This window comes from Macaca nemestrina, chromosome 14 (assembly GCF_043159975.1).
Source record: "Macaca nemestrina isolate mMacNem1 chromosome 14, mMacNem.hap1, whole genome shotgun sequence".
Classification (NCBI taxonomy): domain Eukaryota; kingdom Metazoa; phylum Chordata; class Mammalia; order Primates; family Cercopithecidae; genus Macaca; species Macaca nemestrina.
The window spans coordinates 82,760,734-82,786,311 of record NC_092138.1 but is presented as its reverse complement, the minus strand read 5'-3'; the positions used below and the strand labels follow the sequence as shown (position 1 = coordinate 82,786,311).

The 25,578-nt window shown below is 44.3% G+C and overlaps 1 protein-coding gene and 1 long non-coding RNA gene across 9 annotated transcripts in view; one reads left to right on the top strand and one right to left on the bottom strand.

Moving 5' to 3' along the window:
* The window catches only part of LOC139358197 (uncharacterized), a 30,356-nt gene extending 9,325 nt beyond the window's left edge, over positions 1-21,031 (bottom strand). For both annotated transcript variants that reach the window (XR_011612787.1, XR_011612788.1), the window contains exon 1: positions 20,650-21,031. This is a non-coding gene — a long non-coding RNA (uncharacterized lncRNA). The remainder of the gene's footprint in view (positions 1-20,649) is intronic.
* Positions 1-25,578, top strand: part of LOC105481077 (sushi domain containing 1) — a 138,925-nt gene that overhangs the window by 89,949 nt on the left and 23,398 nt on the right. For 6 of the 7 annotated variants that reach the window (XM_071078159.1, XM_071078158.1, XM_071078161.1 and 3 more), the window contains 3 exons: positions 4,974-5,065; positions 7,577-7,763; positions 24,093-24,189. In XM_071078159.1, coding sequence (XP_070934260.1) covers positions 4,974-5,065; positions 7,577-7,763; positions 24,093-24,189 — 376 coding nt within the window. The remainder of the gene's footprint in view (positions 1-4,973; positions 5,066-7,576; positions 7,764-24,092; positions 24,190-25,578) is intronic. The other variant, XM_071078164.1, reaches the window with a different exon arrangement.

Sequence of the window (25,578 nt, the reverse complement as noted above, 5' to 3'; positions counted from 1 at the left end):
ACATGATGAATGTCTATCAAATGTTAACCAATACTTACATTTGCTTTCCGGCATTTATTATATGCTCCCTTGTTTTTAAAACTATACTTACATAGGCCATAACTTCTCTCCTAAATGAAATGCATATTATGGGCAGAAATCATGTCTTAATCAGAGTACTTATATGCCACTGGGTCAAGACAAAGATCAATGATACAATACGTAAAGCAGAAGTGAGGTATTTGCAGGGTACTACAGGACCAGAGAGGACATGGTGATTGATTTTGCCCAGAATTGTTTGCCCATACTAATGAAGCAGAAACAAAGTTTAGTTAAGAGCTTAATTTTCTCTTTTTTGAGGCATTCTTGCAGTTCTGGTTTTTCAACTTCAGGATTCTAGATTAGATTGGCCCAGTGGGTGGAGAAAAGAGAGAACACAGAGTAATCACTAAAAATGTATAAGAGAAGGAAGATTTGTGTGAGACACCGTGGCACGTATCTTTCATAGCCAAGGATCTGAGAGCACTAGGAAGGGACTTGGGATGAGCTCTACCAGGGATCCTTTTCTCCTCATTGAACGCATCATGGGTTCAACCTGCCTGTGGCTCAAACTATAAAGCCCCTTGAATGGAGGGAAGGGAACCTGGAGGGAGAATGTCACTCCCTGACCCGGGTGGAACTGAACTGTGAGCCAGTGAGACATTTCCTGTGAGCAGAAGGAGCTGCAGACTCACCACTACTGTTAGGTTACTTAAGCATATGTGTGTGTGTAATTTTTAAAAATGAAATAATTGTATATACATTATTCTTCATTTTGCTGTTTTATTTTATTCTTTGACTTTTGGCCTTACAATATCCTGTAGACATACTTCCATATCAATTCATATAATGTCATTTCATTCTCTCTGAGGGAAGCACAGTATTCCATCGTATGAAGGTATACTAATTTATTCACTTATTCTCTGTAGAAGGTTCTTTGGGTATTTTTTTCCCTTTCAAGTTTTTGTTATTACAGTCAATGATACTGTTAATATACTTGTATATGTTATGTTTTATTGATTCTCAGAGGCATTTTTTTTCACATTTTGATATCTATGAAATCCTACAATTGTTATACAGTCAGGTGGCTGCCAAGAACACAATTGTCATTGTCCATCTATGCATCATATTGGTCATAGTTGCTTATAGTGCTGTCACTTCTATTTAGTCATGGACATTAGTGGTGCCATTTATGTCTTGAGATCAATTGCCTACTAAAACTTTTTCCAAAAAGCTACATTATGATTTAACATTGAGACACAGTGTTATAATATGTAAAGCACAATGGGAACAGAAGAGCAAAGTATAAGAGCAACTTTCAGCATCAGAATGGGTGTCAGTGGATGGTGAGAAAGTTTTGGAAAAAAAAAAAGGAGCACATTTTGAAGAAATACTGCCTTACCAAACTCTGATAGATATCTCATAGGATGCTATTGTGTGGAAAAATATAGACACCAATAACTCTTAATTGAGAAGCGATTGAAAAGTGTTTGTTATATATTGACCATGAAGAAATTTTAGGAATGTCTCAATTTTGCTTATATTTTTGTCTGATAATATACAATTAAAATTTAATATCTATGTTGGTCTGTAAAAGCTTTTTCAACCAGTATAAAATAGTCCTATGAGATAAGAAAATAATTGTGGCGGCTGGGGGTGATGGCTCACACCTGTAATTCCAGCACTTTGGGAGGCCAAGGTGGGCGGATCACTTGCGGTCAGGAGTTTGAGACCAGCCTGGCCAACATGATGAAACCCTGTATCTACTAAAAATACAAAAATTAGCCAGGCATGGTGGTACATGCCTGTAGTCCCAGCTACTCGGGAGGCTGAGGCAGGAGAATTGCTTGAACTCAGGAGGCGGAGGTTGCAGTGAGCCGAGATTGCGCCACTGCACTCCAGCCTAGGCGACAGAGAGACTACATGTCAAAAAAAAAATTTTTTTTTTCTTTAAAATCTTTGTGTAAGTTTTGGATATTTCTAGTTAGGTTTATTTTTAGGTATTTGAAGTTTGCTTTGATATCCCATCTGATGAATAGGGATCTTTTTATTTTTCTATTATATTCTGCTACTTGTATTAGTTTTCTATTGCTGGTATGACAAGTTACTGCAAATTTAGTGGCAGAAAATAACATGAGGGCTGGGTGCAGTGGCTGACATTTGTAATCTAGCACTTTGGGAGGCCGAGGTGGGAGCCCAGGAGTTTGAGCCCAGCCTGGGCAACATAGAGACGCTGTCTCTACAAAAAAATTAAAATAAATGAAAAATAAGCCGGACATGGTGGCCTGTGCCTGTGGTCCCAGCTACTCGAGAGACTGAGGCAGGGAAATCACTTGAGCTCAGGAGGTCGAGGCTGCAGTGAGCCATGATCAGGCCACTGTGCTCCAGCCTGGGTGACAGAGCAAGATACTGTCTCAAAAAACAAAACAAAACAAAAACAAAAAGCAACATGAATTTAGTGTTTTATAGTTCTGGAGGTCAGAAGTGTGAAGTGTTTCACTAAGCTGAAATCAAGGTGTCAGCAGGCCTGTGTTTCTTCACGGGTGGGGGGGATCTAGAGGAGAATCTATTTCCATGCCCTTTCCAGTTTCTAGATCCTGCCTGTACTCCTTGGCTTGTGGCTCCATCCTCCATATTTAAAGTTCATCAGTTTAACCTCACTTCCGTTCTTGAATCTTCTTTCTAACTCTTCTTGTTGCCCTCTTATAAGGATCTTTGTAATCACATTGAGCCCATCTGGACAATTCAGGATAATCTCACTGTCTTAGTCACCTCTGCAAAGTGTTTCTGCCGTGTAAAGTAACATACAGGTTCCAGGGACTAGGATGTAGACATGCTGGTGGGGGATGGGAGTCATTATTTAGGCTACCATACTTGTTCTTGAAGATAGATAGAAAATGAGCAGTTTTTGTGTGTTGCCTTTCTATTATTTTCAAACAGTTTCATATTTGATTAGTTGGGTCTCTTAGATTTACTGGCAGTTGCATCATTTGTTCCACTTTCTGGCATTTATAGCTCATTTTTTTTCCTTGCCTTTTTCTGCATTGTCTAGAATCTCTTGAATATTCAAGGCTCAGTAATAGCTACAAGACCAGACATCCTTGTATTGTTCTTAACTTTACTAGAAATTGCTTAATTGTTTTACTACTGAGTGTAGTGGTTTCTTATAAACCCTATTAAACTAAGGAGTTTCTGTCATGAAGTTCTAGCTCACTAAGATTTCAAGTTAACAAAGTATTAATAGTTCCAATTATAAAAGTAACCACATGGTTTCTCTCTTTTAACCTATTAATAGCTTTTCCAATAATGATCCTCTCTGTATTCTGGGAATAAATCTTCTTTGGTCATAGTGTATTGTTCTTTGAATGTACTACTGACTTCTTTTTGCTAATATTTTATTTTGGATTTTTGTATTTATATCAACAAGTGAATTTGGCATAGGATGTTTAGTGATTGGCTGTGCCATCCTTGCACATATTGGGCATTGTGGATTATTTAGTCATATTGAATGATTTGGGGAGCCTTCCACCTTTTTGTATAGTCTAGAACTCTTTAAATACTATTGGAGTTATTCGTATTTTGAAAGTTTCAGAAGTGTAACTTTGGACCACTACTACTAATCTCCAAACCTGTCTCTACCCAGCTGTGGGGCTGCATTACCTGGAATCATCCGTACTCCTCCTGTTCCTTATCACCAGTTCATCTTTGCCTCCTGTTCCCTACCTGCTCTGTGTTGCAATATTTGAGGTACAGCTTGTGACCTATGCAGGCTTTCTCTGTGCCAAGCTGCCCAATCCACAGACAGGGGTCATGTCTACCTACTTGGCTTCATTTGTAGGAACCTGTCAAGCCAGGGGGTTACAAAATACAGCCTTACCTTTCATGAGACCTTTCAGGTAATTTGGGAGTTGTCTTTATCACTCGTTAATCATCCCAGTGTTCCTGTGAAACTTCTTAGTGAGTCTCCTCTATTATTTCCTCTTTAGGGACAGAGATCATTTTGAAGGAAGTAACCTCTGATGTCAGGGTTTTGAGTAAACAGTCTTGACTACTGGAGGAGGGGTGTACCTCTACATTAAACTGTATCAGATCTGAACTGTCTTTTAGATTGATTACCATGAAACTGAGCAGAGGACAAGAAATACTTTGCTCACAAGAGATAAGGAAGCCCAATCCAAGAGAATTCCCACCACCTCCTATTCTTTTCTTCACGAAAAACCTGATTGCTTGAAAGCACTTTTTTCAGTTCCTCAAGGAGCAATTCTCTGCTGAAATGTTGCTCTCAGCTCAGAATTTCAAACCGACACTTATTTGTATAAATGAGGGTATACAAGGTCCAGGACAAAGAGTTACAATTTTAGCTTAGTAGGCCAAGGAAGTTTGCAGTAAATAAACTCAAATAATTTTTTTTCCTTTTTCTTTTTTTTTTTGAGACAGATTCTCACTCTGTAGCCCACGCTGGAGTGCAGTGGCACGATCTCTGCTCACTGCAACCTCTGCCTCCCAGGTTTGAGCGATTCTTCAGTCTCCCAAGTATCTGGGACTACAGGCGCACACCATCACGCCCAGCTAATTGTTGTATTTTTAGTAGAGAAGGGGTTTGTTTCATTATGTTGGCCAGGCTGGTCTCGAACTCCTGGTCTCAAGCGATCTGCCCGCCTCAGCCTCCCAAAGTGCTGGGATAACAGGCATGAGCCACTGCGCCCGGCCCACTCAAAATAATTCTTAAGAGGGGTCCTCCGATTAGGTATCTTTGAATCTGAAATCTTTCATCAAGACTGAGTTTACCTAAATATAAAAGTGGCATTTCTTTGAGACTGCTACCACTAATTTCTAAATGAAAATACTGTTGAACTCATCTTATGCTAACACTTATCCTTGGAAAATGGCTCAGTCAAAAGGTAGTATTTTTTCTATAGAGTGTAAATTGATTTCTCGTTTCTTTTCTGTTGCAGTAAAACAGACCATCAGTAACATTTCAGGATTTAATGAAACCTGCTTGAGATGGAGAAGCATCAAGACAGCTGATATGGAGGAGATGTATTTAGTAAGTGACTGAAAGTTACTGTATTTATAGATGGTTGTCTTATGTGGGAGGCTTACAAATACCCACAAACCTAAAAATCTACTTCTATAACTATCATTATCAATAGACGATTTACTGTGGCAATTGCATCCAGAAGCAAGAAGATGGCCACTTCTGCATATTTAAAGACAGAAACCTTTGGCTGGGCGCAGTGGCTCACACTTGTAATCCCAGCACTTTGAGAGGCCGAGGCAGGTGGATCACTTGAGGCCAGGAGTTCAAGACCAGCCTGGTCAACATGGTGAAACTCTGTCTCTACAAAAAATATAAAAATGAGCTGAGCGTAGTGGCGCATGGCTGTAATCCCAGCTACTCAGGAGGCTGAGGCCGGAGAATTGCTTGAACCCGAGAGGTGGAGGTTGCCGTTAGCCAAGATAGCGCCACTGAACCCCAACCTGGGTGACGGAGCAAGACTTTGTCTCAAAAAAAAAAAGAAGAAACCTTGGGGAGAGATGAGACAGCCACGAGAATTTCTTCTTTTCTTTTTCGTTTTCAACATTTGAAATTTATTTTTATTTTTTTAAATTATATAACTTTTAGGTTCAGGGGTATGGGTGCAGTTTTATTATTTAGGTATACTGTGTGGGGGCCACCACGCCTGGCCTAAGGTTTCATGGAGGTTTGGTGTATAGATTATTTTGTCACCCAGGTAATAAGCATAGTGCCCAATAGGTATTTTTCTCTGATCCTCCATCTCCTTCCACCCTTCACCCTCAAGTAGGCCCCGGAGTTCCCCTCTTTGTGTCAGTTGTTCCCCTCTTTGTGTCCATGTGTTCTCATTTTTTTAGAGACAGGGTCTCGCTTTGTCACTCACGCTGGGGTGCAGTGGCATGATCATAACTCACTGCAGCTTTGAACTCCTGGGTTCAAGTGATCCTCCTGCCTCAGTCTCCTGAGTAGCTGTAACTACAGGTGTGCACCACCACGCCTGGCTAAGTTTTTAATTTTTTTGTAGAGACACGGTATCATTATATTTCTCAGGCTGGTCTCAAACCCCTGGCCTCAATCAATTTTCCTGCCTCAGCCTCCAAGTGTTGGAATTTCTGGCATGAGCCACCACGCCTGGCCGAGAATTTCTTTGTGCTCCTATATTGGTGCTATTGATGCTCAGGCAGTGTCCATGGAAGGAGTCCTGTGGCTTATGCATGTGTGTCTGTGTCCTTATCAGTGTCTCTGACCAGGGTATGGATGTGTTATCTAGAGAGCCAAGGGGAACTTTTGAGGCTCGACGTGGTCGTGAGTAAGAAAGGGAAGGACTGGCTGGGCACAGTGGCTCACGCCTATAATCCCAGCACTTTGGGAGGTTGAGGCGGGTGGATCACTTGAGGTCAGGAGTTCGAGACCAGCCTGGCCAACATGGTGAAACCCTGTCTCTACTAAAAATACAAAAATTAGTCAGGCACGGTGCACGGGCCTGTAATCCCAGCTACTTGGGGGGCTGAGGCAGGAAAATTGCTTGAACCCGGGAGACAGAGGTTGCAGTGAGCCAAGATTGTGCCATTTCACTCCAGCCTGGGTGACAGAACGAGACTCCGTCTCAAAAAAAAAAAAAAGGAGGGGAAGACTGGCATGAGCTTCCACTACAAGAAATTAAGTGAGAACAAAAGGGTGTCTCTTGGCCAAAGTGTCAGGGTGGTAAAGGAAAGGGTAGGGTCACCAGAAGCGGGCAGGCAGAGGAGAAAAACCCTTCTCAGGTTCTACCAGACCAGCTACGAGTATCCTAATTCAGGTCCTGCTTAGTTTGGATTCCTAATATTCTTTCTAGGAAAATGTTCTTGTCCTTGCTCCTGCCGTTTTGCCAATAGACTTTCTTGTTGGGTATGTGCACTGTATGTGTGAGAACAAGAAGGAGTGGGTATGTGCACTGTATGTGTGAGAACAAGAAGGAGAAAGTTGCCAGTATTGGGACCTCAGCCTTTTGTGTGTTTTTATTTAAAAATATATTTATTATACAAATAATATTTTAAGTACAATATTTATAGTATTGCAACTCTAATATTTGCTTACTGCTGCATTTCACCTTTTGAAGAAACATTAGAGTCTAGAGACAGAGAGAGAGGAAGAAAGCTTATGAAAACAGGAAGGGGTTGGGCGTGGTGGCTCACGCCTGTAATCCCAGCACTTTGGGATTCGAGGCGGGCAGATCACTTGAGCTCAGGAGTTTGAGACCAGGCTGGGCAACATGGCGAAACCCTGTCTCTACAAAACATACAAAAATTAGCTGGATGTAGTGGCACGCATCTGTGGTCCCAGCTACGTGGGAGGCTGAGGAGGGAGGATCACTTGAGCCTGGGAGGGTGAGGCTGCAGTGAGCCGAGATGGTGCCACTGTACTCCAGCGTGGGTGACAGAGTAAGGCCCCCATCTTAAAAAGAAAAAAAAAAAGAAAAGAAAAGAAAGAAAGAAAAGGGGGAGGTTTCAAGACATCTAAAGCCTTTTAAGCTTTCACCCAGTGAGCTTTTTTATGTTTCAGTTCCACATTTGGGGCCAGAGATGGTATCAGAAGGAGTTTGCCCAGGAAATGACCTTTAATATCAGTAGCAGCAGCCGAGATCCTGAGGTGTGCCTGGACCTGCATCCGGGTACTGACTACAATGTCAGTCTCCGGGCTCTGTCTTCGGAACTTCCTGTGGTCATCTCACTGACAACCCAGATAACAGGTAAATCTTGAATAACAGCATTTGGATTAACAAAGTTACCACAGAATGGTTCATAGGTCCTGATAAAGAGGAACACTGTTGCTTTTTATCATTATATAATGAACTTTAACAGGGAGAGGAGGAAGGACATGGAATTGGAGAGGTACCTTAAGGCGCTTGCAACTGTGACTGTTATGTTTTCTTCTTTTTTCTTTTTTTGAGGCAGGGTCTTGCTGTCTCCTAGGCTGGGGTGCAGAGGCACGATCATGGCTCACTGCAGCCTTGACCTGAGCTTAAATGATCCTCCCGCCTCAGCCTCTTGAGTAGCTGGGATTATAGGTGTATACGCCACCACGCCTGGCTAATTTCTGTATTTTTTGTAGAGACGGATTTCACTATGTTGCCCAGGCTGGTCTCGAACTCCTGGGCTCAAGCAATCCGCCTGCCTCGGCCTCCCAAAGTGCTGGGATTACAGGCGTGATCCACTGCGTCCAGCCTGTTATGTTTTATTCTTAAAAAGATACCTGATAACCACAGGGGAGGTCTATGGGGCAGGGGAGGGGAAGATACCTGAAACAAAATGTAGTATTGATGAAATGTGAGTGGTGTGTCCATGGTGTTGGTTATATACTTTCTGGATATTTAAAGCATTTAAAATATTTCATACTTAAACAAAAGACGCTTGTGGCTGTTTCTTTCTCAGTAATATTTGGTTGGCATCCTGTTGCAAGTGCTTTGAGAGTAGATTACTAGCCAGGCGCAGTGGCTCACACCTGTAATCCCAGCACTTTGGGAAGCTGAGGAGGGTGGATCACATGAGGTTAGGAGTTTGAGACCAGCCTGGCCAACATCGTGAAACCCCATCTCTACTAAAAAATACAAAAATTAGCTGGGCGTGATGTTGGGTGCCTGTAATCCCGGCTACTCAGGAGGCTGAGGCAGGAGAATTGCTTGAACCTGGAGGTGGAGGTTGTGGTGAGCTGAGATCACACTCCAGCCTAGGCAACAAGAGCAAAACTCCATCTCAAAAAAAAAAAAAAAAAAAAAGTAGATTACTATCAGGGGACACATCAGGGGACAATGATTGCAATCCTCTTGCTATAGGGCCCCAGTAAATTCACTTTCCACTCATTTTCTCCTCCCTCTTCACATCTGTGACCCCTACTTCATACATGCTCTGAGCAAATACTAAGCGTATTAGCTTCTTGATTCTTATTTCTTTTTTTTTTTTTTTTTTTTTTTGAGACGGAGTCTTGCTCTGTCACCCAGGCTGGAGTGCAGTGGCCGGATCTCAGCTCACTGCAAGCTCCGCCTCCTGGGTTTACGCCATTCTCCTGCCTCAGCCTCCCGAGTAGCTGGGACTACAGGTGCCCGCCACCTCGCCCGGCTATTTTTTTGTATTTTTTAGTAGAGACGGGGTTTCACCGTGTTAGCCGGGATCGTCTCTCGATCTCCTGACCTCGTGATCCGCCCATCTCGGCCTCCCAAAGTGCTGGGATTACAGGCTTGAGCCACCGCGCCCGGCCCTTGATTCTTATTTCACTGAGAAATTAGAAGTAGTCAGGTGAGGACTTCCCACCCTCAGCCCTGCCATTCCTCCCTGCATCCCCTGTTCTGCCTCCCCTCCTGTCCCTGCTCCCGTGTAAGGCTGCCATCCCCTCAACTTGTGCATTAGATCCTATCCCTTCTTCCCTGATCAGCACTTCCCCTCAATACAGAATTATCCCCAGCATTACCTAGCATGTCTCCCTTATTAATGAAAAGAAAGAAAAAATGAACAGACCTTCTTTGAGCCCATATTTGTCTTCAGCTACTTTGCCTTCTTTCTGTCCCTTTCTATGAAAACTCCTTGAAAGAAATGGCTGTTCTGTAGGCTCTACATCCCTACCTTCTTTTCCCGCTTTCACTCATCCCACGTGGGAAACGTACATCTTCATTGCTTTACTGAAAGGCTCTTCGTTTCATCGCCATCTTGCCAAATCCAATGGCCAGTTTTGTTCTTATCTGATTTTCTCCATAGCGTTGACACTCCCTCCCTCTTAAAAACCCATCTCCCTTGGTTTTGGTTCCTTCTGCCTTGCTGTACCCTCTCAGTCTTCTTTGCTAGCTCCATCTTCTTTCATGACCCCTCTTCAGCCTCCTTTTCTTCATTATCTACCCTTTCTGCTTAGGTAATCTCAACCCGTCTCATGGCCATAAATATTACCTATATGCAGAGGATTTCCAAAGACCAATTTCTAGTCCCAGCCTCTCCTTTGAGCACCAGACCCATATATCCACCCATCTTCTACACATGTCCTATTGAACATCGAATAGGCAAATCAAATGAAACTTGTGATTTCTCACCTCTGCCCTTATCCCCAAATCTATTTCCACCCAGGCTTCTCTGGCTCTGACCAGTTATTCTCCGTCTGTTATTGGCATTCCTATTCACCCAATTGTTTAGGCCAAAACCAAGTCCCAACTAGTTCTATGCTATCCCCAAATTTCTCATCTGTCAACAAGCCCTGTTGGCTTGCTGTCTGAAATATATTCTGAATTCAACCACTTCTCCCCACCTGTGCCTTTTCCACAACTACCCTAATCCAAGACAGCAACCTCTTGCTTCTCCCTGGCCTTCTTGCAGTTCCTTAAATGGGTCAAAGTTTTTCCAGCCTCCAGACTTTTCCATTTGCAGTTCATACTTCCCGGGACACTGTCAACATATGGCTTCTCCATAGTTGTTCAGGTGCCACTCAACTGCCATCACCGGCCTCCACGCTATTACTCTGTATCTACTTACCCTGATTAAATTTCTTCATAGAGCTTCATATTAATAAAAAATATGAATTATTAGTTTATAGAGATAGGGTCTCACTCTGTCACCCAGGCGGGAGTGCAGTGGTGCAATCATAACTCACTGCAGCCTTGAGCCCTTGGGCTGTAGCAATCCTTCTGCCTCAGCCTCCTGAGTAGCTGGGAGTACAGGCGCATGCAACCATGCCTGGTTAGTTACAAAAGGTTTTTTGTTTGTTTGTTTGTTTGTTTTTTGCTGTAGCGATGAGGTTCTCCCTATGTTGCCTAGGCTGGTCTTGAACTTCTGGCCTCAAGTGATCCTCCCATCTCGCCTCCCAAAGTGTTGAGATTATAGGCACGAGTCTCTGTGCCCAGCCTAGAGCTTGTTTTCTAAAAACCTTTTATTTTTTGTGTATTTTCTTTCTCTCCCACTAAAATAGGAGCTTCTTGAAGGCAGTGATTTTTGTCTGTATGTTTTACATTAAATCCTCAGCGAGTAAGATTGGTACTGATAGATAGCGTAACAGCCCCAAAATTTAAAATAACAGCCAGTGGGTCGTATTGGTATTGAGGAGATGTTTGGTTAGGCAATGAATTCTTGCTACCAAAAAGAATTCCCTACATTTTGGGCTGGAGAGACAAGTGGTATTCAGTTTGGGCATTTCTTTCTGTGGTGACTTATTAAAATGAATAGCGATTCCGTCTCCATTTCCTACTCTGTGGTTTTTTATCATGTTTGGATGCTGTGCTTTTCTGGTTTGAAGGACCATTGCATATTTTTTTGAGTTAAGGGGAGGGAGTTTCATTTTGATGAGACACTTACTCCTACTTTGTTTTGTAGGCTGAATAGAGCTTTAGTAGTTCAAGTTCCCTCTCTCGGTGCTCGTGGCCACCAGGGGACATTGTTGAGCTGTTTAATGTTCATTGAGATGACTATTTTCCAACTCTACCCATGTTAAAGGATTTGTAATTTTAAAAAAGCACAAAAAAATCAAGTTGCTTAGATCTTATGAAAGAGTTAAAAAAAAAAAAAAAACCAACTCCTTTCTTTTATACAAGGAGGAAAAAAGAAAAGCTTACTTATTGATGTGAAGAGATACTCGTGGTTGCCTAAGATGTGTGTGGCCTTATTTTGGTAAAATCATGAACTTTTGAATTTTGGCAGAAATGTTAGGCTAAGGATTTGGGTCTGGACAATGTAGCTGCTCATTTCCCAGAAGGAAAGAGAGTGGAATTTCCCTTCTGAGTATCTTACATTAAATCTTACTGATGGGAACAGGATGTAAACAAGTGCTTTAAATACATCGCTGACCTCAGAGGACAGTGAAGGTTCTAGGAATGTTGAGGGACAGAGGCAAGTGTTTCAGTGAATGCAGGAAAGCAGGGGCTGGCGAGGGGGTGGGTGAGATGGAGCTGGGGCCTCACAGTGTTTCTGACTCTTGGCTGATAGGCTGCCGATGGCACATTGAACGGAATTCTTCAGGATAGCCCCACAGCACATATCCCCTTTAGGACAGGGCGAGGAACAAAGTTCCATCCTCGATGCAGGCCCCAAAGAGTCAGAAGAGCATCCGCATATTGAGTGTGCTATTTCTTTTTCTTTTCTTTTCTTTTTTTTTTTTTTTTTGAGACAGAATTTCGCTTTGTTGCCCGGGCTGGAATGCAGTGGCGTGATCTCGGCTCACTGCAACTTCCACCTCCTGAGTTCAAGTGATTCTTATGTCTCAGCCTCCCAAGTAGCTGGGATTACAGGTGTGTGCCACCATGCCTGGCTAATTTTGTATATTTAGTAGAGATGGGGTTTCACCATGTTGGCCAGGCTGATCTTGAACTCCTGGCCTTAAGTGATCCTCCCACCTTGTCGTCCCAAAGTGCTGGGATCACAGGTGTGAGCCACTGCACTGGCTTCCTTCCCTTCCTTTCCCTTTTCCTTTCTTTTTTTTGAGACAGAGTCTTTCTCTGTTGCCCAGGCTCTGTTGCCTAGGCTTGCTCTGTTGCTCACACAGTGGTGTGATCTCGGCTCACTGCAACCTCCATCTCCCAGGTTCCAGCGATTCTCATGCCCCAACCTCCCACGTAGCGGGAATTACAGGCACGCACCACCAGGCCCGTCTAATTTTAAAAATACATTTTTAGTAGAGATGAGATTTTGCCATGTTGTCCAGGCTGGTCTCAAACTCCTGACCTCAAGTGATCTGCCTGCCTTAGCCTCTGAAAGTGCTGGGATTACAGGCATGAGCCACTGCCCAGATGAGTATGCTATTTTCTTGCTAAGTCTAAAAGCCTGTAGGCAACATTTTCTTATAGGGAGAGAGAGAGAAAGAGGAAACCAGAGAGAGAAGAGAGAGGAGGATGGGGGTGGTTGGGGGGGAAGGGGAAGAGAGAGAAAGAGTGAGCGTGAGAAAGCCAATACATACATAAATGTGGAGATAAACCAGACCACTTGTCTTACACAACGTGGTGATCATTTGAGATGGAATGTTTATTATGGAACTAAGCATGCTGGAGGAGCAAAGGGAAGAAAAGATGAAAAGGAAATTATTTATTCCCATGTCTTCAGTACCAAGGCTGGCAACTTCTTTGAGAAATTTCCCGTCTCTCATTGCATTCATAACAAGAAAAAGGAAAGTACTTTTTCAGATGGCTAGGAAAACAATGGAAAACACAGGTGTGTCCCACGCATTTATCAGATTGTCACTTTATCAGAGAGGTCCAGCCAGGACTGCCCTGATCCTCCCTGCCCCTGCCTCTGACACTGCCCTCCACGATGGGATGTCCTCAGGGAAGACTGTGCAGGACCAGGTCTCTTGGTTTCTTTTACCGAGACTTCTCTTTCATGCCATACGCGTGTCCTCAGTGAGAAACGCATTTCCCCTGGCTGGTTCCAGGGTGCCACACTTATCCCTGGGGGGCTCCCTGGCTCCCAGAGGACTGAAGCTGCAGCACAGGTCAGCAGAGGGACTGGCCTTCATGCCAGCAGTTTTCCTTTCCAACTCTTCCATGGACACAGGTTCTTTTGCTATCTGGAACCCTAACATTAGGTCACGCAAGGAGAGGCACGTTTGCCCTTCCATGCTTCCACGGTCCACCTATTTCTCTCATTCCCAGAAATCTCCCAACTGCTTTCTAGCTTCAAAACAAACCCCAAGTCCCCACGTAAATGGCTGTGTAGGGATGGGTGTCTCCCAGACCCTCTTGCTACCAGCACCTGAATCCCGGCCAATGTTGGCTTTTATAAAATGTGCATGAGAAGGTTTTCTTAGATCTGAAGGCTGGAAACCAGAGTTTCTATGTGTGTTGGGAGTAAGGGAGGGGGATGCTCAGATGTAACCATTTAATTTAGCAAATATTTATTTATTTACTTGTATTTGTTAAAAATGAGATGGGTTGGCCAGGTGCGGTGGCTCACGCCTGTAATCCCATTCCAGCACTTTTGGAAGTTGAGGTGGGTGAGTTCAAGACCAGCCTGGCCAACATGGTGAAACCTAGTCTCTACTAAAAATACAAAAATTAGCTGGGTGTGGTGGTGGGTGCTTGTAATCCCACCTACCTGGGAGGCTGAGGCAGGAGAATCTCCTGAAGCCAGGAGGTAGAGGTTGTAGTGAGCCGAGATTGTGCCACTGCAATCCAGCCTAGACAACAGAGCGAGACTCTGTCTCAAAAAAAAAAAAAAAAAAAAAAGAAAAAAGAAAAGAAAGAAAAAAGAGATGTCTTGAGAAGCCACTATCAAATATTTTTCGATTGGTTATGTACAAAGACCTGTGCTGCCTACTGAGGATGTACAGATGAAAAGAAATTGGTTTCTTCTCCTTGGGAGGTCAAGTCTCATAACTTTATTGATAGAGAAGATCTATCTAGCTGATGACTTGTGGTGGAAGCTACTATTTTTTCTGTTGCCTCCAATTTTAATTTACCAGGCTTTGGATGGGATGATATATCTGGAGAGGCGCCTGAGGATTAGAAAAGAACCATCATGGTGTGTTTATTTTTCTACCTACTTTTTATTATAGAAAATTCAGAAAAGTAGCATTGTACTGGGTTTTTGGGCAGTGGAGTTGTATTTTAATTCAATTGTTTGTGTTTACTTGAAGTTTGTAGTACAAAGTTGGAGACGTTGCTGAGTTTTGATGCAGATAAAATTTTCTTCCATTTTTGGTTCTTTTTGTTCATTTTGATGGGTTTTACATGGAGAAATTTTAACACATTTGTACTTACATTACTCTTTTTCTTTGGTTGATTTAATAGTTTACCTTCATTAGTGATATTAATCTTTTGATAAATATTACAAATTCCTACTCCAAGGCTATTTCCTCTTTTATTTTCTTTTCAATTTTTTTTTTTTTTTTTGAGACTGAGTTTCATTATGTTGCCCTGGCTGGAGTGCAGTGGCCGATCTCGGCACACTGCAACCTCTGCCTCCTGGGTTCAAGCTATTCTTTTGCCTCAGCCTCCCAAGTAGCTGGGACTACAGGCATGCACCACTATCCCCGGCTAATTTTTGTATTTTTAGTAGAGATGGGGTTTCACCATGTTGGCCAGGCTGATCTCAAACTCCTGACCTCAGATGATCCACCTAGCTTGGCCTCCCAAAGTGCCAGGATTACAGGCGTGAGCCACTGTGCCAGGCCTTTTCAATATTTTTTGACATTTAAACATTTAAAATTTTTATGTAATCAATTCTATTGATGCCTTTATAGTTTCTGCCTCTGGTCATGACAAGAAAAGCCTTTCTCACTCTGAAATCAGATTAATTCTTATTCTTTAATATTTTCTTATCCTTCTTAATAGTTTTTCTTTTTGCATTTATTTTATTTTTTCTCTTTATTTTTTATTAAAAAAATTTTTTTTAGACATAGTGATCTCACTCTATCAACCAGGCTGGAGTGCTGTGGCACAATCAATCATAGCTTACTGCATCCTCAAACTCCTGGGCTCAAGCAGTCCTCCTGCCTCAGCCTCCCAAGTAGCCGAGACTACAGGTGCATACCATCACACCCTGCTAATGTTTCACTTTTTGTAAAGATGGAGTCTTACTGTGTTGCCCAGACTGGTCTCAAACTCCTGGGCCCAAGCAATCATTTTTGCCTAGGCCTCCCAAAAAGCTAGGATTATAGGTGGGAGTCACTGCACCTGACCTGCTGTTTTGCGCTTAAAATTAAGGTTTGGGCTGGGCACAGTGGCTCATTCCTGTAATTCCAGCGCTCTAGGAGGCTGAGGAGAGAGGACTGCTTGAGTCCAGGAGTTCAAGGCTGCAGTGAACAATGATCATGGCAGTGCACTCCAGCCTGGGCCACACAGTGAGACCACTTTCCTAAAAAAAACCCAGCAAAACACAAAAACCCCTCCAAAAAACCACTTAGGTTCATTTGGAATTTATTCCGATGTCTGATATAAGGCTAAATTTACATGGTAATTTTTCTCCCCAGCTGTAAGTCAGTTCCCTATCACCTTTGGAAATACTGACCATCTACGCCACCTGGTACATTTCTTTGGGTCTATTTCTAGACTGTCTAGACTGCTTTATCTGTCCTGTGCGTGTACTTTACTATTTCAATTGTTGTAATTTTATGATACATTTAATATGTTTTTTTTTTTTTGCAGAGTAAATTCTCCTTCATTACTTTTCCCCACATTTCCCCCCATGTGGAAATTTCTTTTGTCATTTGCTTCTAGCAGAGGATGGATATTCCTGACATCCGAGAATGGTCATGAAGGTCTCTGTTCTGGTTCCTCTCCCATCTCACACACCCAGGGTGAAAGAGCTATACTTTCCAGCACAGGCAGGACCCATTTCTTGCCTTGGGTCTAATTCAGTTTAAATCAGTAACGAGGCTGATGGAAAGGAGAGCAGGTCTGCCCAGGATATCAGTTTGGGAGACAAGGAAGAGCACCTTGGAAAATTCAGCTGAAAGTCAAGTTTGTTTCGCCTCAAAATGTGACTGAGAACCAGCCTGATGAGACTTAGGCTTGTACGTTGGAGAGAAAAAGTAGACAGTTTAAAATATAAGGCAGGGGCCGGGCATGGTGGCTCATGCCTATAATCCCAGCACTTCGGGAGGCTGAGGTGGGTGGATCACCTGAGGTCAGGAGTTTGGGACCAGCCTGGCCAACATGGTGAAACCCTGTCTCTACTAAAAATACACAAATCGACCGGGTGTGGTGGTGCATGCCTGTAATCCCAGCTACTCGGGAGGCTGTGGCAGGAGAATTGCTTGAGCCTGGGAGGCGGAGGCTGTAGTGAGCTGAGATCGCACCATTGCACTCCAGCCTGGGCGACAAGAGCTAAACTCAGTCTCAAAAAGCAAAAAAACAAAAAAACAAAAAAACAAAAAATAAAATATAAAGTGGGGAGGCCTTAGGCAAACAGAGCAGAAAATGGTCTCAAAGTCACATGTTGATTGAACCAGATGACCGTGGTGCCTTGAAAGCTGTGACCCTAGATTGGGAAAGAACAACGTCACCTGGACCAAGCAGGGGGATGGCCTCCCTGCTCTGTCTGCAATTGCCTCTTCTGAGCTCAGTGAGCACTTTGCTCTGCTGCTCCTGGGTGGTTTTAAAATGTTAGCCAAGAGATTAGAGGAACTAGAATTATTACTCTTGGAGAAGAACAAAGAGGAGTAACTTAAAAGAGCCAGTGGAGGCAGGGCGGGCGGGCGGGGGGCTGCTCGGAGTTGTGACACAGAAAAGAGTAACCAGTTAATCTCCACCTGGGCTGAGAAGTGGAAATACGTAATAGAAAACGTTAATTTTACTGTGACAACAAAACATCACAAGTGAAAGGGCATTTCAGTGATGGCAAAGGGCCTGAGGGCAGTTAGATCTCAAAGGGAAGGGGTATGTTCCCAGGGCACATGTGGGGGCTTTTCCTCTCTCCTCCATCACTGCCGCAGGAATCCAGCTGTTGTCTTCTCAGCTGTATCCTAAGGAATCTCTCTCTGGACTGCTCTTGAAAATAGCATAGACTTTCATTTCAACAAACGAGTGATGTGAGGCCTAGACTCTAAGCAGAGGCTTTTCCAGGTGACCTCCTGGGGCACCTGGCAATCCCACAGGTTCAGGAAAAACATGATCTATTCTGCAGTGTCTAAGAGACCCTGGGAGAAATTCTAGACTTAACACTGTTTCATAAAGGCCACAAAGTTCTCTTCCTCCTCCACCTGGTCTTAAAGCCTGGGTTTCTCGGTGGTCCGCCCTTGGCCCCCATCTGTCCTCAGATACACCGTCTCCCTGGTGGCCAGGTTCGCTCCTCCCCGTGAGCTGCCTCTGTGTCTCCACCACAGGGTTTGCTCCCAGGCTTCAGACCTACGTTTCTAACAGCCTGCTGGAGGATTCCTTACACACTTCAGCCTGAACAGACCTAGAAGCGAGCTGCTGCTCGTCTTCCCCAAGACTTGGTAAATGACATCACCACTGACTTGGTTGCCAGATTCCTGCCGTCTCTCCCTTGAGCAAGGCTTCCGTTTGTCCCCTCTTGTCCATTCTCTGTGCTGTCACTTGCAGCAGACCTCAAGCACTTCCGACCTAGATTATTGGACAACCTGTGTTTTTGCCCTTTTTCTGTTCATCTTTCGATCAGCTCTCTAAATTGTATTTTTGTGCAGATCTGCTAAAAATTTTTTTTCTTTTTTTTGAGACAGGGTCTAGCTGTTGCCCAGGCTGGAGTACAGTGGTGCAATCTTGGCTCACTGCAATCTCCACCTCCCGGGCTCAAGTAATCCTCCCATCTCGGCCTCCTGAGTAGCTGGGATCACAGGTGCACACCACTGTGCCTGGCTAATTTTAAAAATTTTTTGTAGAGGCGAGGTTTCACCATGTTGCCCAACCTGATCTTGAACTCTTGGCCTCAAACAACCTGCCTGCGTCAACCTCCCAGAGTGCTGGGATTACAGGCATGAGCCACTGCACCCAGCCTGCTAAAAATCTTTAAAAGGCTTCTCATTACTTCCAGAACCTCAGATCTCTCAGATCTGACCCACACCTACCCCTCTAACCTGACCACCTACTTCTACTCTGCCAGACCTCAACCTTTCAGCCAGGAACTCCGTGTAGTTCTGTCCCTCCCTGCCGCCACCTCATGCCTCTGCAGATGTCTATTTCCATGTTTGATAGGCTCAGCTCCCTGCCTTCAGTTAGATGTTGCTCCTCACATCCACAGCGCTCTGTGTATAACTCCATCACAGCTCTGACCACTACCTTTATAAAACTGTCTTCATGATTACACTCCAAGCTCCCGGAAAGCAGAAACCATGTCTTCCATGATTGTCTCCCCGAGCCTAGCACAGAGCCTGGGCAGAGGTGGCTAATGGGTGTTTGTTGAATGCAGATATATGAATAATATATATGGTAGTGCTTTTAACAACTGTAAAGGTCCAGGCAGGTCTAAGTTTTTATTTATTATAATTTGAGATTGAGGGTTTCTACCCCAAAGCTATTTTCTAATCTGGTAAATACAGTCTTGAGAATCTATTTTGGCCTCAGAGTCCTTCGGTTCATAGTGGCAGGGTTTAGGGCTAGGGTGGGGGGATGGGGGAGGCATTCATACATATATTTTTAATATATCTTTCTCTTTCCTTCCATCATGCCCTTCCTCCCTTGCCCTACTGAGCTGATGCAGTGATGGACTTTGAAGGAGGGGTGGTTTAGTCCAGGGTCTAAAGGGAGTTCTTAAGGCAGTTCGTCCTGCTGTCCTCACTGTCTCCACCACCCAAGCGGTTTAGGATGTGCCTGGAATTACAGCAATTCTTCTTACACAAATGCATAAGGACCGCTTCCCTACTATGTCCACTTGGCCTAGCACCAGAATTCCTGCCAGTACACAGCTGAGGGTTCTGCCCTTCCACAGAATACCAAGGCGCTGGATGCATTCTATAGTCAGGGCTCTTTCGGTTGCAAGGGACAGAAACCCAACTCCAACCAGCTTAAGCAGGTGGAATTTGTGGGATCACAGAACTGGGAAGGCCAAGGATGGATCTCGCTTGGAGACAGCAAGCTCCAGCCACACGTGATGTCACCACGGCCCCATTGCTCTTCCAGCCATGAGGCCCTCTTTCTGCCAAACTCTTCCAGCCAGACTTTGGAGGATGGACATTGTACTGTTGGCCTACCTGGTACTTACAATCTAAGAAGAAGAATAAAACCCTCCAATCTTCTAGGCCTGGCGTGGTGGCTCATGCCTGTAATCCCAGCACTTTGGGAGGCAGAGGTGGGCAGATCACCTGAGGTCAGGAGTTTGAGATCAGCCTGGCCAACATGGTGAAACCCCATCTCTACTAAAAATACAAAAATTAGCTGGGCATGGTGGCACATGCCTGTAATCCCACCTACTCAGGAGGTTGAGGCAGGAGAATTGCTTGAACCTGGGAGGCAGAGATTGCAGTGAGCCAAGACTGTGCCACTGTACTCCAGCCTGGGTGACCGAGCAAGACTCCATCTCAAAAAAAAAAAACAAACCCAAAACAAAACAACAACAACAACAACAACAACAAACAAATAGCAAAAACAAAAAGCCTCCAGTCTCCTACAGTTAAACAGATTGCTCTTTTTGAGCCATCTTCTGACTGGGGAATGGCAATCCATGATCCCTGGGCCCTGGGCCAGTGGGGTTTTGGAGTACTGGGAATGCGGGCCCCATAAGAACCATGTGGGAAGGAGAAGGGCCGCTCTCCACAGAAAAAGGGATGCTGAGCACATACATATAAAGTATGTAGCATATGAAAAGACAACGTGTACGAACTCGGAGAATCTCAGGCACAGGGTGTCCCATCTTTGGGAGTTTCACAATGACAGGGTTGCAGCTTTCCGTGGTCTCTTCCGCGTTTGTCTTCTTTCAAGCCCCTGTGCATTCAGCAGAATGCCTCTCCAGCCCTGACTTAGGGACACTGCCTCTTTTGCCTGGCTTCTGTTGCCACCCTCTGTCCTGTGAGGAACCCTCTTTCTATATCACAAGTCACAGCCCCCTGAATGGCATTTCCTGTGTGCTCAAGTTGGGAAGGAGCTAAACCTGTCCCTATGACCTCTCTCCTGGGGTCATTTCTGAGTTTTTTCTTTTCTATTCATCCCTTCCCTTTGAACCTGCTAATTAAGAGATATTTGTTGTTTGACACCCCCAGGACCCCCAAGCTCTGTTCCTTACCGTCTCAGGCTGGGGATGGCACAGAGGTCTCTCATTCCTCAGGGATTTGTAATTCCAGGTTTCTCCTTCTAGGTCATGGTTTAATCTCAGGCAAAGTGAACACAAGCATTGTCATAGCCTGGCAATGTAGCAAAGGAGACTTTGGAGTCAAATTACCCTGAGTCCCACACTTGGCTCAGCTGGCCGTCTTCTAGTGGTGTGACTCAGCCGGCCTGAGCCTTGATTTCCTCGCTGATAAGATAGAGATGATTGTCACGCAGAGCTGCTGTGAGGATTTGTTGAAACAGCAGAGGCAAAGTTCCTAGCATAGAATTGGCAACTAGTAGCTCAAGTGATATTATACAGATGCCAACAGGCGCCGAGGGCTGCTGTGCTCCAGGCACTGTTTTATTCTCTTCACTTGTGTGGACTCATTAACTATTATTGTTAATCATTATTAATTGGCTCATTAATTCCCTCAGAGGTAGAGGTTGTTTTTACCTCTATTTAACAGATGAGGCTGCTGGAGCTGTAAGTGATAGAACCAGGATAGCAACCTAAGTCCTGTGTTCCTACCCACTACATCATACTATCTCTGCAGTTAACTGCAGTCTAGCTTCTCTGATGTGAGCCACACTGGGTAGACCTCTAACTCTGCAGTAATTGTGGCAAGTGGATCATTTTCTTGGAGTTGATGGGTTTGTAAAATCTTTGGGTATTCAATGTTTTTATTTTTATTTATTTATTTTTTTTTATTTTATTTATTTATTTATTTTTATTTTTTTTTTTTTGAGACGGAGTCTCGCTCTGTCGCCCAGGCTGGAGTGCAGTGGCCGGATCTCAGCTCACTGCAAGCTCCGCCTCCCAGGTTCACGCCATTCTCCTGCCTCAGCCTCCCGAGTAGCTGGGACTACAGGCGCCCGCCACCTCGCCCGGCTAGATTTCTGTATTTTTTTAGTAGAGACGGGGTTTCACCGTATTTTTATTTTTTGAGACAGAGTCTCGCTTTTTTGCCCAGGCTGGAGTGCAGTGGCACGATCTTGGCTTACTTCAACCTCTGCTCCCAGCTTCAAGCGGTCCTCCTGCCTCAGACTCCCAAGTAGCTGGGATTACACGGGTGTGCCACCATGCCTGGCTAATTTTCGTGTTTTTTAATAGAGACAGGATTTCACCATGTTGCCCAGGCTAGTCTCAAACTCATGACCTCAAGTGATCCGCCCACCTCTGCCTCCCAAAGTGCTAGGGTTACAGGCATGAGCCACGGTCCCTGGCCAGTGTTTTTAAAGTAGAGTTTGTTAATTCACTCAAAGCTAATGGAAATTTGCCAGATCAATTGGTAGAACCAAATCTTCAAGATACTCCAAGGTGAATGAGAGAGGTGTGTAGCAGAACATGAGTTCAAATTCTGACTCTACTACTTGCTAATTGTGTGGCCTTTGGACAAGTAACAATCTCTCATGTATCAATTTCCTCATCTATAAAATGAGTTTTTCTAAGATAATAACTGTACTTGTTCCACCTCTGAGTTTAGGGAAATTGAAGAAGATACATAAACGTTAGAGAGGGATCAAAGTAATCAGTTTTATTGCTGGTAAAACTGGTTTGGGTCTGAGGCTTTTTTTTTTGAGACAGAGTCTCACTCTGTCACCCAGGCTGGAGTACAGTGGCATGATCTCGGCTCACTGCAACCTCCGCCTGCCCAGTTCAAGTGATTCTCCTGCTTCTGCCTCCCGAGTAGCTGGGATTACAGGCGTGCGCCATCACGCCCAGCTAATTTTTGCATCTTTAATAGAGACAGGGTCTCACCGTGTTGGCAAGGCTGGTCTCAAACTCCTGGCCTCAGGTGATCTGCCTGTCTTGGCCTCTCAAAGTGCTGAGATTACAGGCATGAGCCACTGCACCTGGCCAAAATGAAGCTTCTTGAACTTCCTCCCATACCTACACTTTGTGCCCCACCTGTGGGGAAGTTGAAGCTATAGTGCAGTGGTCCCCAACCTTGTTGGCCCCAGGGACTGGTTTCATCAGAGACAATTTTTCCACGGACTGGGGTGGGTAGAGGGATGGTTTTGGGATAAAATTGTTCCACCTCAGATCATCAGGCATTAGATTCTCATAAGGAGTGCACAACCTAGATACCTTGTATGCACAGTTCACAATAGGGTTCACGCTCTCGTGAGAAACTAATGCTGCCACTGATCTGACAGGAGGTGGAGCCCAGGCGGGAATGCTTGTCCACCTGCTGCTCACCTCCTGCTGCGTGGCCTCGTTCTTAACAGGCCACAGACTGGTACTGGTCCACCACCTGGGGTTGGGAACCCTGGCTATAGGGCAAATGTAGACCAGGCTTCAGGATTACCTTGACTCAGGTTTGCCTAGAGATGGACAGTGGGACTAGAAGGTGGGAAATCACCTGTTCTGCCTTCAGGCAGCCCCCACCTCACAAAAAAAAAAAAAAAAAAAGAAAGAAAGAAAAATAAAAAAAATAAGAATGGGTCCACGTGGGAGCTAGCTGTTTCACAAATCACAGGGATGGATGGAAGGCCAGGTGCAAGCTCTTTTCCCAATACTTTGGAGAGGGAAGAAGTTCCTACCTTGCATGGGTAGGAACCCCACGAGAGGGAGCAAATGATTGCTTCTACAAACATCATCCACTTGGTAGCCCTGTTGAGATTAAGTAAGATGAGGCATATGTACAACACCTCTAGTGTGAATGGTTAGTGCCCAGTATGTCTTACTTAGCATGTTACCCACAAGGCAGAATGGCAGTTAGCACATTTATACCATGACTAACTACCAGTGAGGTGCAAGAACGCTGGTGTCAGCCAGTCAGTGTAGTTTCCTCCTGATGGGAAACCTATTTGGGAAATCTTGTTGCTGGGAGCGTGAAAATAAGGACAGAGAGCTCTGTGATTATAAAGGATATAGAAGGCTGATGTGGTGGTCTTCCCCACCAAATAGGAATCTACCCACCAAGCAAACTGTAATGCCCGCCACATCTATCCTCTGCCAGTGCCACAGTATACTCATCACTTCTTTTTATTGTGGCAAAATACACATGAGATGTGCCATTTTAACATCTTGAAGCACACAGTTTATTGGCATGTTGTGCAACCATCACCACTGTGTATTTCCAAGACTTTTTCATCACCCCAAGGAGAACCTCTGTGACCATTAAGCAATATGTTCCCATTCCCTACATGCCCCTTCCACCCCCAGCAACCTCTTCTTTCTCTGTGAATTTGCCTATGTTAGATTTTTCATCTAAGTGGAATGGTACAGAATCTGTCCTTTTGTGCCTGGTGTGTTTCACTTAGCATGATCATCCACACTGTGGCATGTACAGAATAGGCACCTCGCTTCTGAAATTAAAACTTTCCTTTTAATAGCCCTCATGAGGACCTCTTTTGTCCTGCTTTTTACTTGTTCCGATCACACCCCTTCTCTTCTTTTCAACATGTTTTCAGAGCCTCCCCTGCCGGAAGTAGAATTTTTTACGGTGCACGGAGGACCTCTACCACGCCTCAGACTGAGGAAAGCCAAGGAGAAAAATGGACCAATCAGGTCAGTAGCTGTCCTTTCTCCATGGTTGCCCAGTGATCCCCACGGAGTGATTTGGAAACTTTGATTTTGGTGAGGAGAAGACTTCTGTGTTGGTGGCTGTACTTGGGTTGTTAGAACAATGCAGCTGGGGCCTCTTTTGTTTCCTTGGGTACAGAGTGGCCTTTAATCCCAACCAGCATCCTTTCTAATGGAGAGAGAGACTTTTTTTTTTTTTCTCTTTGAGATGGAGTCTTACTCCCATCACTCAGGCTGGAATACAGTGTTGCGATCTCAGCTCACTGCAACCTCCACCTCCTGAGTTCAACTGATTCTCCTTCCTCTGCCTCCTGAGTAGCTGGGATTACAGGTGTGCGCCACCACACCTGGATAATTTTTGTATTTTCAGTAGAGACAAGGTTTTGCCATGTTGGCCAGGCTGGTCTCGAACTCCTGACATCAGGTGATCCACCTACCTTGGCCTCCCAAAGTGCTAGGACTATAGGCGTGAGCCACCGCACCTGGCCACATAGAGAGACTGCTAAAGGACCATATATACAAGCATTTGGGCAGTTTAGCTCAAGAAATTAAATCCATTCCTTTGGTCACTGGGCAAGCATGGGTTACGTGCTTAGGACATGTCACGATTGTCCTTTGCACTCATGTCTCATAATATATCCTTTATGGATGGGGGGTCAGGGGCATCATTTCATTTCTCAAAGGCAGAATATGTTGCCCTGTATGTAAGGTTGATCTTGCGGGATGTGCAGTGGTTTCTGAAAAGATCATTTAGGTAAATCTTTTTGTCTTTTCTTGTATTGAGTTATGGGCAAGACACTGTGTAATTAATGACTGCTTCTGGGATTCCAGATGGCATTAGGATGGAATTAATTTACCTCAGTTGGAGGACTACACTGTGTTCAGTTAAATAGTTTATTTGCAAAGGTCACGGCAGGATTAGGAAAGTAGCATCAGTCCCTTTTTTAGAGAGGAAGATTGAGGTTGGAGTGGAGAGATGAACAGCTTGCTCACAGCACCAGGTCAAGGAGCTGAAAATGTACATGGCCTCACCAACCTTGCCTTTGTCTCTCCTGACCCTTCAGTAAAATCAAGGTTAAAAAAAAAGTGAGATGTTATAAAATTACAAAAAAGAAAGTCTGGTGATATTATCTGTATATCCATTTATAATAAAACTTAGGGTTTTCCTGCTTTTAGATTCATTTAAATTCAGTAAATGTGCAAAGATCTTTCCAGGGATGGACATTGTATAAATTGTTCTGATTCTTGATAAATTACCAGAAGGCATTGTAATTCTGTCATTATAAAGAGAACAGAAGTTGTGAGGTCACTTCCTGAGAGCATTTGCAAGAACAAATGTGACATTTATGTCAAATAATGACATAATGCAAAAAG